Source organism: Dendroctonus ponderosae, unplaced genomic scaffold (genome assembly GCF_020466585.1).
Source record: "Dendroctonus ponderosae isolate FM_Combo_2020 unplaced genomic scaffold, Dpon_F_20191213v2 Dpon_F_20191213_6, whole genome shotgun sequence".
Lineage (NCBI taxonomy): Eukaryota > Metazoa > Arthropoda > Insecta > Coleoptera > Curculionidae > Dendroctonus > Dendroctonus ponderosae.
In genome coordinates this window covers 9,966,257-9,981,104 of record NW_026018814.1, presented here as the reverse complement: position 1 = coordinate 9,981,104, position 14,848 = coordinate 9,966,257, and the positions used below count along the sequence as shown (strand labels likewise).

Sequence of the window (14,848 nt, the reverse complement as noted above, 5' to 3'; positions counted from 1 at the left end):
TTAGTCTCTCTGTACATTTTTCATTAATTAACGAAAAATTACTACTTAACTCGTTTCTCAACTCAACAGATACTACAGAAAAACGTATTTTCTGAAGCATTGCCTCTGCCCTTAAAYCTGTAGGGTTTAAAAAAACCTARGAGGGCTGAGGCCAAATTAAGATAAATTATAAGAACTAAATTTAMGTGCATCCGGTCTCAGCTGATTAAATTGTGAAAAATAAAATTGTYTCTTTTATTTTATAAAAAAAATCGGGTAAACAGTACAGCAATTGGCTTTGCCGTTTCAAACGTTTGGTTTCAAACTCTATTTTTTAAAAMATCGCGACGGTGAGGTTGATCTGCACAACACCTACCGTAGCTATAGGCATCTTCTTATTAGGTTACCGAACTTGGTAAAACCGTGTTAAAATCTTATGGAAACTGTTAAGATCACACTATAACTCCAGTGCACATGTTGCTTCAATAAGTGTTAATATCATTATTTATTTTCATTTATGGTAATTCTTAAGGGAAGTTACAATGTATTATTCATTGCTGTTACAGTAAATTAGCATGTTTCTTATTTCTATGTAAATGGCCAATAATTGTATAGTAATTGTAATGCAATTTCAGTTATTAGCCAGAGTTGACCATAACTGTATTTTACAAAACTGTACTCTATTTGATACATTTTTTGCACAGAACACTTTTAATATTCTAGTGGTATTTGTCGTCAAAATAAAGTGTAGATATATTCATCCTAGACATTTATTAGCCTACGGCCAATGACTGTATAGACTATGTTAACATCTATAGCAGATTTCTTTCGAATACATTGATAATTAAGAGACCATTATTCATAATTAAGATGAGCATTTCATCACTTTCTATATACTATGGAAATGTAATCATGAAAAGGGAAATAGATACAATAAATGTGACAGTGTTAACAAATTATGCTGAAAATGAGGTAAGCGATTCAGAAACACTAACAAATGAAATGCCCGAGGACWCTAATCTTGAAATAGAAGTTCAAGAGGTGYAAATATCTGCCGACTTATAGGCAGACGGTGTGAAACAACCATAGCTTTTGGAAAACACTTGAGAGTGCAAATATGATGAATATTTAGCTTGGCCAGATAACCAAAACAAACAGAACGACTGTCTTGTGCTCACCTTACCTCACAGCAATATCCGAATTTTTTTGAAATAATACAGCGAAACTAAATGCCGGGAAAGATATAATTTTTTAATTTAATTTGCCTGCAGTTTCTTTATGGTACCTTTAATCTAGTATACAAAATACAATTGAATGCCCTACTCAACTTGCTTCTAGAATATTTCATATTGGAGTTATGTTTTTTAAACAATTTAATTTTCTTAACTGGCCAATAACTGTACGGTTTACCCTTGTCAAATTTATTTCATTTTAAGGTTTATTTTACTTCCTGGTCACGTTGCATGTTCATGTCATGTAAAATTGGCAAATACCCTCTATTTCAATGTCTGCATTCGGGATGCAACTCGTTTCGAAAAATTGATGATCCGTCGGTCGCAAAGACAAATGACGACGTGACGTTTCAATTTCGTATCTCGCTAAGCTAAAATTCCGTCCGGTGCAACTAAATTACCCGCCAATCCGTTTCGGAAACAGCATTTCGAAGTTCAATATATTCATGTCTTTTTTAATTTATTTAAATTAGAGACTGATACAACTAGAGCCTCGTTTTTAATTCATTGGCAATGTGATCAATAATGTGTTAAAGGCTGGGTCTAAATAAAGTTTGCAATTCAGAATCGAACACGTAAAGTTGAAATAACATGATTCCGTATCGATGGCTAGTATGTATCTATCAAATACATTTCTTAATTTGTACTCTTAAATTACAATTATTCACAAATTATGTCAATATGTATTGGTACACATGAAAAAATTACTTTTTAAAATACTCTACTTACTATATAAAATAATGGAATTCTACAACTCACTTTCCTGGAAATCGAGTCCACAAAAAAACTCTTGGGTACAATGTAATTCTTTTATTTCCAGGAAGCGTCCATCCAATGCTGACAATAACACACACGTCCTATTCATGTCACGAAGCTGTTGGGAAAAAAAGCACTGATTCCAGCCCCTCGCATAGCCAGATTTCACGAAATTCATCGAAAAAATCCAATAACTCTTTGTTGGTCAATAATGGAAAATTAGAAGGTAGAGATTGGTGATCGACTCATCACATTTTATTAATTAAATTATAATCAAGAAATCCGTCATCGTAATATTACCTCGACAAGCAATTTTTTAGTAACCTAAAACAAGGCAAATATTTCATCAACGATCAAATTTGCTATTCTCCTCAGGTACCACTAATATGCCATTAACTCAAAAGAGGTTTAAGGCTTTGGGAATATTATCTGAACCCGACATTCATAAATTTGTGTCACGTACACCGAGCATATTAAGAAAATAAATTTTGTTATCTGCGAATCATAAATGCCAGATGAAAACCTGGAATAATGTCGTATTATTTTGGGCGAGGCAAGGTCTTAAATAACTCATAAGGCTGATTCGCAAAATGATTAAGGGTTGCGTTTGAATTTGAAGACAACGAAAAGGCGGATATACACAAATAAATATTTTTATGCTTCAACTATCGCATATTCTTTGGAATGTCGAGGTATATGTGGGCACAAAAATTAACAAAAAGCGAATGAATGAATGAACATGAAAATGTGTTCGCCACACTCACTACATTTTAGATACTAATAAACTTAAAATTGGGACCGTTACCTTGGCCGAAATTTTGAGAAAATCCTCAACTTTTTCAACAAACTTGACCATAAAACAATATATGAGATCGGCTACCTAATATGGATTTAGCTTCAAGGCAGTAATACGTTTGAAACAGTAACAGCTGAACGTTAGAATATAATTATTTCCATACCGCGTATTAATTACAAAATTGCTAAATCGATAGAACAATAGAACCACGAAGATTCTAATTACATGTTTTTAAATAATTAATCAATAACAGAAGCTACAAAAGTCATCGTCAAGTTTCAAACATCCATTGCCTATTTTAAGTTGAACATTTCAATTAGTTATAATTGATAAAATAAAATAATAATAATATTAAAATTACTTTTTCAGATGAGCGACATCTTCTTGAAAACACGGTGCTAGTCAATAGCGTAAAGGTGTCCTTAAAAGACATTGTCTGTTATTTGTCGTTACTTGAAGCCGGGCGACCCGAAGATAAATTAGAATGTAAGTTTAGAGCCTGAATACTGTTTTAGAGCTTTGTAATGAGCACTTATTTATATAATAAGATCTTGCACCCGTTGGTGTTTGGAGGCTGCTTTCTCCTTGATTGTCGACGAATTCTCGACTATTAAACGTTTAAGAATTTCGCATTTAAATTAACAGTTTTGTTCTGGGACGAAATCACTTACTAATCTTATATTCTTTATTATCAGTTATGTTTCGACTGTACGATACGGATGGAAATGGCTACCTGGACAAGAACGAAGTGGATTGTATAGTAAATCAAATGATGACCGTAGCTGAGTATTTGGGATGGGACGTTTCAGAGCTGAAACCTGTAAGTATGGCAATTTACTTCAATTAGCGAATTGTTTGTTCTGAAATTGTTAACAAAGTGTTTTTTTGGATGTAATGCAAATGAAGCCACTAAAATGGCACGGCAATTTACTTCAATTATACACGAAGCAATTCAGGCAATGCTTCATTTCTAAGAATGTATGAGTTCCTGCAAATCGGAATCCAGCGTTTTATGAGGACATAAATTCCGCGAAATGAAAGAACAGCTATAGCACCTTTACGCTACAATAATTCATGATTTATTAACCTCCAGTCATGGAAACAAAACTGTTTAATAAAACATAATATTCGAGAAAGAAAGCGTCGATTTAATATGCAAAGAAAGTCATACATAAATTATTAAGCGCTATAAAGCGGTAATATCATCTAAAGGATATTTTGGCAAAAAGAATAATATTTCAGCAAAATTGAAATATTAGCTGAATTATGAAAAACGCTCACTTTAAACTTTAGTAGCATGTTTAAATTGCTCTCAATTAGAATGTCTGCATTTTACGTGCAAATCTAATCACTCAACAAAGTTTAAACTCGCCGCAGCCGCGTCCAGCCAGAATTTAATAAAATGACCGAGCTGCTTAAAATTAATTTTGCAGATTTTACAAGACATGATGATAGAGATAGACTTCAACAAAGATGGTCTAGTTTCACTGGAAGAGTGGAAGAGAGGTGGATTAACAACAATTCCTTTGCTAGTTCTTTTAGGACTAGATTCCAATGTCAAAGAAGATGGCAAGCATTTATGGAGATTGAAGCATTTCAGCCGACCAGCCTATTGTAACTTGTGTCTGAATATGTTGGTAGGATTGGGCAAGAAAGGCCTATGTTGTACATGTAAGTCAAGTTCCAAATATAACAATTTAAGATATGTTATGTTGCAGATTGTTAAAGTGGCAACTTCTAAAAATACGTATTTCATTCTCATCATTTGTCGCATATTTTTGTCGGTAATTTAGCCTCCAGTTCCTGATGAGTTTCCCTATTTGCCAACTCATAGTTGACTTTCCGCTATTTTGTAAGTTTATAATCGAGCTGCAGTGTCCACATGTAAAAACACGTTTGAATACGTTTCAGCGTATTTTTTTCGAAGGTGCCTGAGGAACATTTTACTTATCACAATGTGACGATTTTTGTCAACCGGACTTTGTCACTTTTGAAATCATTATTCTTAATTTTATTATTTCTGCTACTTTTCTTTCTGCCTAGTCTTCATTCTTTATTTAGATCGATTGTTATCCATTTATATAAGTGTTCTTTTTTCCATTGTAATAGACTTTATTCATGTTTAAAAAATAACGAGAGCAAAGCTGAAGTAATAAATTATTAATCAAGATTACTTTGCTTATTGGCTTAGCTTATGCAAGCTTATGCTCCTTTGCATTGCAAATGCTTAATATTGTTTCGTATTTCAGACCAATCTATTTATTTCTTAGTTAGTCCCCGAATTTTCTTCAGTTGGAACGACTATATATTTCTGAAGCTAATTTATGACGGTGCTATGTTTTACAGGTTTTACAAAAATTAATGGCAAACCAACACGTTCTTAGCTGTTTTTTTCCTTCATTAATTTTTTCATCAGTTCCGGCTCTCATGATATTTTGCTTGTTTTCATCTTGTTCTATTTGGACCGGATTTGCTATTTGTAAAAAGTGTTGTCTATTTCTAAAAATTATCGTCGCACGTTTATGTACACAACATTGCAAAAAAACGTTTTTCAACTAAACAGCCGTCAGTTGAATTCACCTCCGTCCTAAAAGCATAAAAATCGATTCCATTTTCACTAAACTGGAACGTGAAACATCATTTTCTGTGTATTCGAAAATCCGAGCTTTACAGTTTCTGCATGTATGAATGCCCACCTACTTAACCGGAAAACTGGCACATACAGCTTTATTCTATTCCATTTTCAGTTTGTAAATATACCGTCCACGAACGTTGTGTAGGCAGAGCGCCGGCAAGTTGCATAGCGACGTACGTCAAGAGCAAGAAGTCTTCACAAACGTTGCTGCACCATTGGGTGGAAGGAAATTGCCATGGAAAATGCGGCCGATGCCGGAAACCGGTAAAAGCTGGGGTTACTGGCTTGCATTGCAGATGGTGCCAGATTACAGTAAGAACTTTTAATGTCCCATAGAAAAAAAATTGGAATAACAAAACGCCCGAAATTTGTCAATTTCATAAATTATATAAATGAAATTCTGCTAGCATGTTCAAGGCAAATGCCGAAAGTTCGGAATTTTTTCATTAGAACGGTAATTTGATGATATTAAATATTTGTTTATCTATTCAATTCTAAAAATAAGTAAATTTGCCTCTTGAACCGAAAGCGAACATTCGGCAGTGAAACTCAAGCAGTACGCCACCGGTAATTAGATAGCCTTTCTCCAATATAATCTGATATAATCTGCAACTGAGATGAGAGATGAAATTTCATCAGCCGGATTCCATCGATAAATCTCATCTGATTCCATTCAATGGCTCGGATCTCGTAATATAGTCGAGTAATCCCTCCGTCTCCAGACTGGTAAAGGCAGAATGAAGAAAAGTCTTTTTGCTGATCCCTTTACAACACCAAAGAAAATTGACTGGGAACAAGCGAAGGAAATTCTCGAAATTCGCACGTAGCGAAACCATCAGTTAAAAATTAAATAAAATAAGCTATTAAGTTTTTATGAAACAAATGACAAGGACAAAAATTGTAGTTTTCAGTCTTCACTTACAAGTTTTCGACATTACAAACCTGCGAATAGCTTGGATTTGAAATTCCAAACGAGTCTAACCGATTCCAATTTATGCTGGTCCAGAAACTTATAAGTGCAATCCGTTTTTTATAATACTCGGTTTTAAGATTGATGGAAGACATGCCATTTGAAGAAGGGCGTTTTGAAATTAATGATAGCATAGTCTAGTCATGATAGTTGAACTAATATATGAAATAATATATATATATAAAATGAAAATAAACAATTTCCCAGCAAGAAAACTTTAGAAATTATTTACGAAACGGAATAAATTAGCCGCAGTTTCGATCGGTAATTGTATCAAGTGAAATTTCTTATGTTGAAACTGTGGACATAAATTATTAAATGTGGGACGCTCTTGCACTGTGACCTGGGAAAATTGGCCCAAGAACGAAAAAAGAAATGGTCGTTCGGCTAAGATTTATCCCAACAGATTTCACTCGGCATGTATAAATAAATTAGCAGTTTTTCACTGATAAGTAAATATACGTACATTTACAAAAGAAGTAAATGAACAATATGAAATAATACAGAATATAACTATACAAATATATGGCACGGTGTCTCTAAGTATATTTAGTTATGTTCGCAAAAATAAAATCGATATTGTACAGGATATATTCTCAGCTAGAATTGTTACTTCCATAAACATATATTTGAATGTTTTTTATATAAAAAAATAATTTTAACCTCATCCAAGACATTTACTTATCTTCACTTATCGAACCAACACTGATGTCCTTTTTCCAATAAATTTAATCAGTTGATTTGTAGGAAATGGCCTAAATTCAATCAGCCATACTACGACTATAAATTTCATCCAACGTCACTAAATCTTTTCGCCCAGCAATCGTAATTATTCTCTGGGATATTTATCTAGAGACGAATTGGAGGCAACCCGCTTTTAGAACACTTGATGAACCCTGAACGTCTATTTGTTCCAGAAGTATTTCCTTGAACTTGCTATCTGCGGATGAACGTTATTTGGGGTAGAACAGACACATACTTATAATAATGATTTAAAGTCAATTAAGTTAATTTAAATTCACTGAAATATCAACTTTTCTATCCATATTAGCTGCACAATAAATGCGTTTCCCAAGTGAAGGCGGAATGTGGGCTTGGAGAACATGCAGTACACATTCTACCCCCTACAGCTATTTGTCCAATTGTGTTGGACAGACAAAGATCTGTCCAAAAGAGAGGATCCAGATATGGTGGGGACAATGTTAGTATTGTAAGTATTGGAAAATGTTTTCGATGTTCTCTTAAAATCGCCACACTAAAAAGAACATGTATTCAATTAAATCGGAGTCAGAAAACAGACTAGAGCTGTAACTCTAATATACATTTATGCGCGAAAATGAAAAATAAAACTAGAATATTCTTAACATTTCCGAATAAATTTAGCCTTATGCCCTCAGGAAATTGTAGTCTGCAAGTTATGAGAAAATAACAACGGAATTTCCCAAAAATTGCTGTAATTTTATTATTCATGCCATGTTAGCGAACGGGTGAACTTCGCTGAACTGGTTTTCAACAGTATATTGGAGACTTTGCCAACTTTTAAAGGACTTTAAGTGAAACTTATTGAAATACGCCTTCTAGTACAAAATTAGCCTGCTATTTTATCCAGGATATTTTTGGAAGGAATTGGATCCAAAATAGTTAAGCAGCAACGAATGGAATATGTTAGAAGCCAATGAATTTAAAACGTTCCGAAATACTGAGCAGAGTTTTGTTGGGTTAGTGTTATCGGGTCGGGCAAGGAAAATGGGACTAGATAATACTCTAATTAATTTTGTCAAAACCCCAGCATTTACCAATGAAATCAATGAAGCTTATATTCATTGGGTAATTATTGTCAGGTAGAGCCAGCAAAAGCACCAATCTCCATTTCATCAAAGGCATAAGTGCTCAGTAACTAAAACGGATTTGGCCAATTAATGCTTTCACAACTAATGTTATTGAAATTCAAAATTACCCTAATGTTTACCCAGAATTTTAAATAAGGATGCACATAATCGATAAGATACAGACCGTAGTCTGGTAATTTTTTGAGTAAATAACTGCATTGAGCAAAGCCTTGCTGTTCCCASAACTGAAACTGTTTCGTAATATGTCTGACAAAATCACCCAGGTTTAAAAACATTTTTATGAAAACAATTACAGTTGCAGCCAATCGAATAATTATTCATTTTTYCTATAAGGAAATATGTGCTGCTTAATTTGAGTCGYATTTCTTGTTGAAAAAGGCTTACTTTAATCGAAGTTCGGCAAAATGCTGATAACTATTAATACAAGTGTTAAAAAAATAATTTTCGAAATGACGTTGAGAAAGCCGCCCAAAATCAATTTTCTTAAATGGAAACCCTCCTTTTTGATAACTTTATATCAATCAGTATCCTGAAACCAAAGTTTGTGTAAAGTTGTATATTCCAAAAGTGTTTAGTTTTCTAGAGTTTAATATTTTCATATGGCTGTTTTGTCGCATCTTATTTTAAATAATGTCACTCTTAGTTCCCATGACAAAAGTGACTATTTTTAATACTATCAAATGCCAAAGGAATACGTACCGCTGTCAGTTACCTTTCGAAAATAGTTAATAATCATGACCAGACGCTTAAATTATACAAATAAATATTATTTGAACTTATTTATTATTTATGAAGAATGTGATAAAGTTATATTAAGAATTCATCAAAAATTTTGAAAAATAATTTTCAAATAGTCTATTTTGGGTCAGTGAATATTCAAAATACCCAAACGCCYCACGTGAATTCATTCAACATGCGAAAACTACCACCATCGAGCTAAAAYAAGAAGCTCCGGTATTCCATTCATGCATTCATGTATCATTTACGCTACTTTACTACACATTCATTCATAAGCGGTATTCATGCGCATCGAAACCTCGGACGGTAGAGTGAGTTCAAATTCCTCGGGCAACCCCTCTTCCTATTGGCCGGAGTCGAATTCTGCGCATTTCGACGAAGGTCTCGCAACGGGGCGATTCCCATTCTTCGGGTTTCCCCGTCTGCCATCGGATGAACGAAAATTCCACGAATTGTTCGGGATATTCTTCACGTTTTAGATGGGTTTCGGCTAGAAAACCAGATTTGAAGATGTCATAGACTAAACTACAGAATCTAGCTACATACAGGGTGTTTTTCTTGGCCAATTCCGAATTTATTTAATAAATTCGGTAATTTTGTTCGCAAAATTCACGCATACACAAAGTCAATTTGGGGAATTTTGGGAGACTCTAAATTMAAGTTGGCTCAAAAATTGCCACTTTTGTCATGGCAACTGAGAGTGCATTTATAAAAAGATGCGCCAGAACAGCCATATGAAAACATTCAATTTAAAATATTTCGAAAACTAAACACTTTTGGCATCGACCACCTTACATAAACTTACCATTATTTTTAATACTGAATAAGATGAAACTATTAAAAGTGGGGGTTTCCATTTGAAAAAAAAATTTTTTTTGGGCCGTTTCCTCAACATCATTTTGAAATAAATTTTTTTAACACTTTGTATTAATAGTTATCAAATGTTGTGGAAATTCCATTAAAGTAGTCCTTTAGAATCCGAATTTTAATATTATATACAGTGGTCCATTTAAAATATAACCGTCGGTATAACCGGAAGTGTGGCCATCTTGATAATATTTTAGTTCGCCTGCCCCAATGACTTCGGCACACTGCCCAATTTTCAAATTTCTGCTAAATATGGTTTGCCAGATCTCGATCACGGCGCTTCGTGGTGGGACACCCTGTATATTTTCCGATGTTTAATCGATTGAAAAAAATACGTGTTTACGGCCTTTTGATTTATTATTGAAGTCGGTTTGATAAATTAAAAAAAAACATAATTACTTTAGAAAACTGCACCTTCCAGGGACATTGCGAGATCCCCATAGTAATACACTTTTATGTGCGCAAAGTTATTTTTAATAATTCATGTTCTTTTTTCAGTGCTCCTTAACTTCAAGTCAAACAAAGCAGGCAGCAATGTCGTTTCAAATAACCCCGCAACCTTCGTCAGTACCACTGTTAGTCTTCATCAACCCAAAATCAGGGGGTCGGCAAGGATACAAAATTCTGCGAAAATTTCAATACATTCTAAATCCGCGACAAGTCCATATTTTAGGTAAGCTTTTAAGTAAAAAGCACGTGTTTTAGAATATGTTAAACCAAGTTTGCATACTTTCAGGTTCCACGCAAGGTGGCCCCATGCAAGGTCTCAATATGTTCAAAGATGTACCGAACTTTAAAGTTATATGTTGTGGTGGAGATGGTACCGTTGGCTGGGTACTGGAATCAATGGGTAAGCAATATTTGTGTAGATGAAATTCAACGCATGTGAAAAATATACTTTGAATAAGTTCACCAATATTCCGTTGCAATGGAAATAATAAAACTTCTTTAAAAATATCTGTTTAATGAAAGCAGCGGAGTAAGTTAATAAAAATCAGATAAAAACAATTTTTTGTGCACACTATTGACAATGAAGAAGGGGTTTATTTTGGTTCGCTTGGCCGGTTAGTGGCTTAAATAGTCATCAAGAATGCCTTTCATTTAGAATGTAATATACAGTGTGGTCCAGTTTCCAGAGCTGAAACTTCGGGCAACCATATAGTATGGAAAAACAAGACGAATTTGCATGATAAGCTACATTTGCGAAACGCTTCGCTAAGGAAATACAGGGTACTTAAGTTTGGCCTAAAAAATTGCAATTTATAAAATGTGGATATTTGAGCCAGATTTTACATTCAGTAGCGGCCAACGAGAGAGAGCACATTTTGCAAGAAAAACTAATTTTCTTGTTTATCAGTGGCGTTTGTACTAACAAGTTACTGGATCTGGTTTTTAAAGGAAGAAATGATACGCCGTTGCTTTTGCATAAAAAGAAACATTGAGTTCTAAAGAGTTCAACTCTTCATTGAGTTCTAAAGATAAATCTTTAGAACTCAATCGATCCTTTCGATTTCCATATGTACTTCGATTTTCGATTGCATTCGATTCCTGTGCAACTCATCATTTTCAAGTAAAAAATGAAAAGTCCCCAAACGTAAAAATCCAATGGATTAGGATCCGGGAATCTGGGTGGCCGAACCACTGATTCAATTCCATTGACTTATTATCATTCACTGATTAAGGTGCAAAAAAAATTATGAGTTGATTGTACTACATTTCGAGCAATTCCTATACTTTTCGCCGATGAGGAACATCACAGATTGATGTTAGAATTTTATATTGTTTTACTTGAAAACGCTGAGTTGCACTAAGAAGTTGAAAGAAAACTTTTTTCTTTCGAACTGAACAGATAATCCAAAAGTGATTTTGATTTTATGGAAAAGCAATGGCGTATCATATTTTTCATGCTTCCTTTATGTTAGGACGGACGCCACTTACCAACCAAAAAATCTAGTTTCTATTGCAAAATGTCTTTTTTCCTTGGCAACAATTTAAAATGTTGATTTTTTAGGTCCAATTTAAGCCCGTATTTCCTTAACGAAGCGTTTTTCGAATATAGTTTATAATGCAAACTCATACTGTTTGTGTATCGTTAACTGAAGTTTTGTCTCTGGAAATGAATCATGAATAAAAATAAGAGCAAGTTTCTTAGGTATAAAAGTTCCAAGGCTGATTCATCTGGATACAAAGGAATAATAAAAGTTAAATAGTTAATCAAAGGAAGTACGGATATGACAAGTCTCTGGAAACTTCCATGAGTTGAAACATAAACTTCTCATTAGTAAATTTCAAGTTATTTTTCATTCATTTTTCTTATCAACAGTAGTTAGAGCTAGTAGAAAAAGGTAACATATCAAATAGTGTAAAAGAGGCTTTTAAATTACCTACCCAGTGTAAGCAAAACGAGCGAAATGTTTGAAATAGTTCTTAAGATATGACCAAAAATGTGGCGCCAAACCTAGCAAAACTAAAAATTTGTCTTCCCAGAAAACTTTCTATATTTCCAAACCGATAGTTTTCCCTCTATAACCTGCCAATAATGCTATATCCAGTGGTTTAGAGATAGGCGCGCTAGCTCAATTTATTTTTGAAATGTGAGCGAATAGGTGGCGTTATGTTTGTGTAAGAACTACCACTATTTCCTAGCTGAAGTTTCACATAATCAATCGGTTTCTCGGAGAGAAACGACTGACGCAGCTCAAATCATATTTGAGATATACTCAAAGACTATTAGAATTTTTCTGTACATTATTTCAAATTTAAACCACCAACGAAAGTGAAGTAGAAAAAGAATGCCTCATCTCTATCGACTGTTGAAAAGAAAATACCAATGTAACCGACCTGTATAGCAAAATTAACTGTAGGTGTTCATCTTAATAAATACAAGCGAGGAAGGTAATAACTGACCTCATTTTACAGACAAAGTAGAACTGGAATGTCAGCCACCGGTGGCCGTAATTCCATTAGGAACTGGCAATGATTTGGCACGATGCCTTCGATGGGGAGGAGGATACGAAGGCGAATCAATTCACAAAATGCTCCATAAAGTGGCGAGAGGATCTCCAATTATGATGGATAGGTAAATTTTCACATTTCCACAGCAATTACGGGCGGATAAATGCATTATTATGCACATTGAAAAGCTGGCAATCGAAATACTAAAATAAGCTTAACTTAAAATTTTGCTCCAATTCCTCAACAGATTAGCAAACATTTCCAATTTGAATGAAAATTTTTAAATCTGCATTTATTTGCAATTATTTGAAATATCATTTATTTTACTTTAGGTGGTCGATAGAATTATACGACACCTCCCAACTGGACCCGAATAATCTGAAAGTTGTTGATACCCGCATTCCATATAACGTAATCAATAACTATTTTTCAATTGGAGTGGTAAGACAGTACAATTCAAATGTCCTGGACCCTCGTTTTACCTGCCACTTACACCGTTTCAGGATGCGGCAATTTGCAACAAATTCCATAATGAACGAAGCAAAAATCCAGACAGATTCAACAGTCGAATGAAGAACAAACTGTGGTACGTTGAGTTTGCCACCACGGAAACATTGTTCGCATCCTGCAAAAATCTGCAGCAATCGATTGAAATTGAAGTGAGTCGTGCTTCCATGCTTGTATGTTTTAGATCAAAAATGTTTTTCGTAATTTCCAGTGTGACGGTGTGGGACTTGATCTTGCTAATGGTCTTCCACTACAGGGCATCACATTTCTTAACATACCTTATACGCATGGAGGATCGAATTTGTGGGGCGAACACTTGGCAGTAACAAGGCGAAGTAGGAAAAAGGGCCGCGAAAAGGACATCAGCACCAGTAGTTTTAATTCCGTAGATTTAAGTGTAGCTGTTCAAGGTAAGAGCCATAAGTCAGCATTTTCCAGATTTGTAGATAGAGTTTGTTATAAGATATGAAGTTAATCGGACAAGAAAACACTAAATTCCAGCTAATTTTTTTAGATAATTTACCTGCTAATTTTGCTTTTATTAAAGCACATTAATAGCGGTGACTAAATAACTAGAATTTTCAACCAACAGTGAGATTTTTTAAGCTTCGTCCAAAATCTAGGCCATATAGATTTATATTCTTATGTACTCTCTGGATAAGAACTAGTTTATTTTGTTTCAAGATATTGGAGACGGACTAATTGAAGTTATTGGGTTGGACAATTGCTTGCACATGGGACAAGTGAAAATGGGTATTACGGCAAGTGGAAGAAGGTTGGCGCAATGTTCATCTGTGACTATCAAGACTAAAAAAACATTTCCAATGCAAATCGATGGAGAACCTTGGATGCAGCCACCAACAACGGTAAAAATATTGAACATTATTCAAGGGTGGTTGATGAAACAGTGCCAATAAGCCTCGAGGAAAAAAACTCCGGATTAGAAACTTTATAGGGCAAATAGAGAAAGATTCTATATTCGAAAAATACTTACTACTACCACTAAAATACTGCCAAAATTATGAATCTTGGAAGAAAAAGCTCTCAATCAATTTTCCTGTACGACTCAGCCTTTGTTAGTTAAAAATGAAAATAATAATCAAAAACTGATTTATATTTTATGAATCATTGGAAAATTAACCAAGACTTCGCCGTTATTAAAATAAAACTTTTAAACAGCCGAGTTTTACACTTCGTTTATATTAGATTTCATCCATATTTCAAAAGCTTTCATATAAATCGAATAGCGATTAAAAATTAACATCGGTTTTAATTGCCACCTTTTTATAGTCCCATAATTTTGCATCTTACGTAGTGGCCCCTTTATAATAAAATAAAACTTGTCTTTTACACTACTAATGTTGATTTTCTAAAATCTTCCGCAGTTACTATGCAAAAGCTTGCTTTCGTCTTTAAAATAAAGTCAATAAAATAGTGTTTTAATGCATTTTCAATGGTTTTCTTGCAAAATTATGCATTTTAAATGAAATCCACATAAGCTATATTTTGATTCACTTTATAAAAAAAATATTAAAAATCCATTAAGCCATTAGGGAGCTGCTG

The 14,848-nt window shown here is 34.0% G+C and overlaps 1 protein-coding gene across 4 annotated transcripts in view; it reads left to right on the top strand.

The window, feature by feature from the left end:
- The window catches only part of LOC109536847 (diacylglycerol kinase 1), an 87,447-nt gene that overhangs the window by 67,658 nt on the left and 4,941 nt on the right, over positions 1-14,848 (top strand). For all 4 annotated transcript variants that reach the window (XM_019903262.2, XM_019903260.2, XM_048667326.1 and 1 more), the window contains 13 exons: positions 2,032-2,193; positions 3,133-3,249; positions 3,459-3,583; positions 4,197-4,434; positions 5,511-5,710; positions 7,420-7,578; positions 10,322-10,496; positions 10,560-10,673; positions 12,743-12,902; positions 13,111-13,219; positions 13,282-13,437; positions 13,497-13,695; positions 13,970-14,151. In XM_019903262.2, coding sequence (XP_019758821.1) covers positions 2,032-2,193; positions 3,133-3,249; positions 3,459-3,583; positions 4,197-4,434; positions 5,511-5,710; positions 7,420-7,578; positions 10,322-10,496; positions 10,560-10,673; positions 12,743-12,902; positions 13,111-13,219; positions 13,282-13,437; positions 13,497-13,695; positions 13,970-14,151 — 2,096 coding nt within the window. The remainder of the gene's footprint in view (positions 1-2,031; positions 2,194-3,132; positions 3,250-3,458; positions 3,584-4,196; positions 4,435-5,510; positions 5,711-7,419; positions 7,579-10,321; positions 10,497-10,559; positions 10,674-12,742; positions 12,903-13,110; positions 13,220-13,281; positions 13,438-13,496; positions 13,696-13,969; positions 14,152-14,848) is intronic.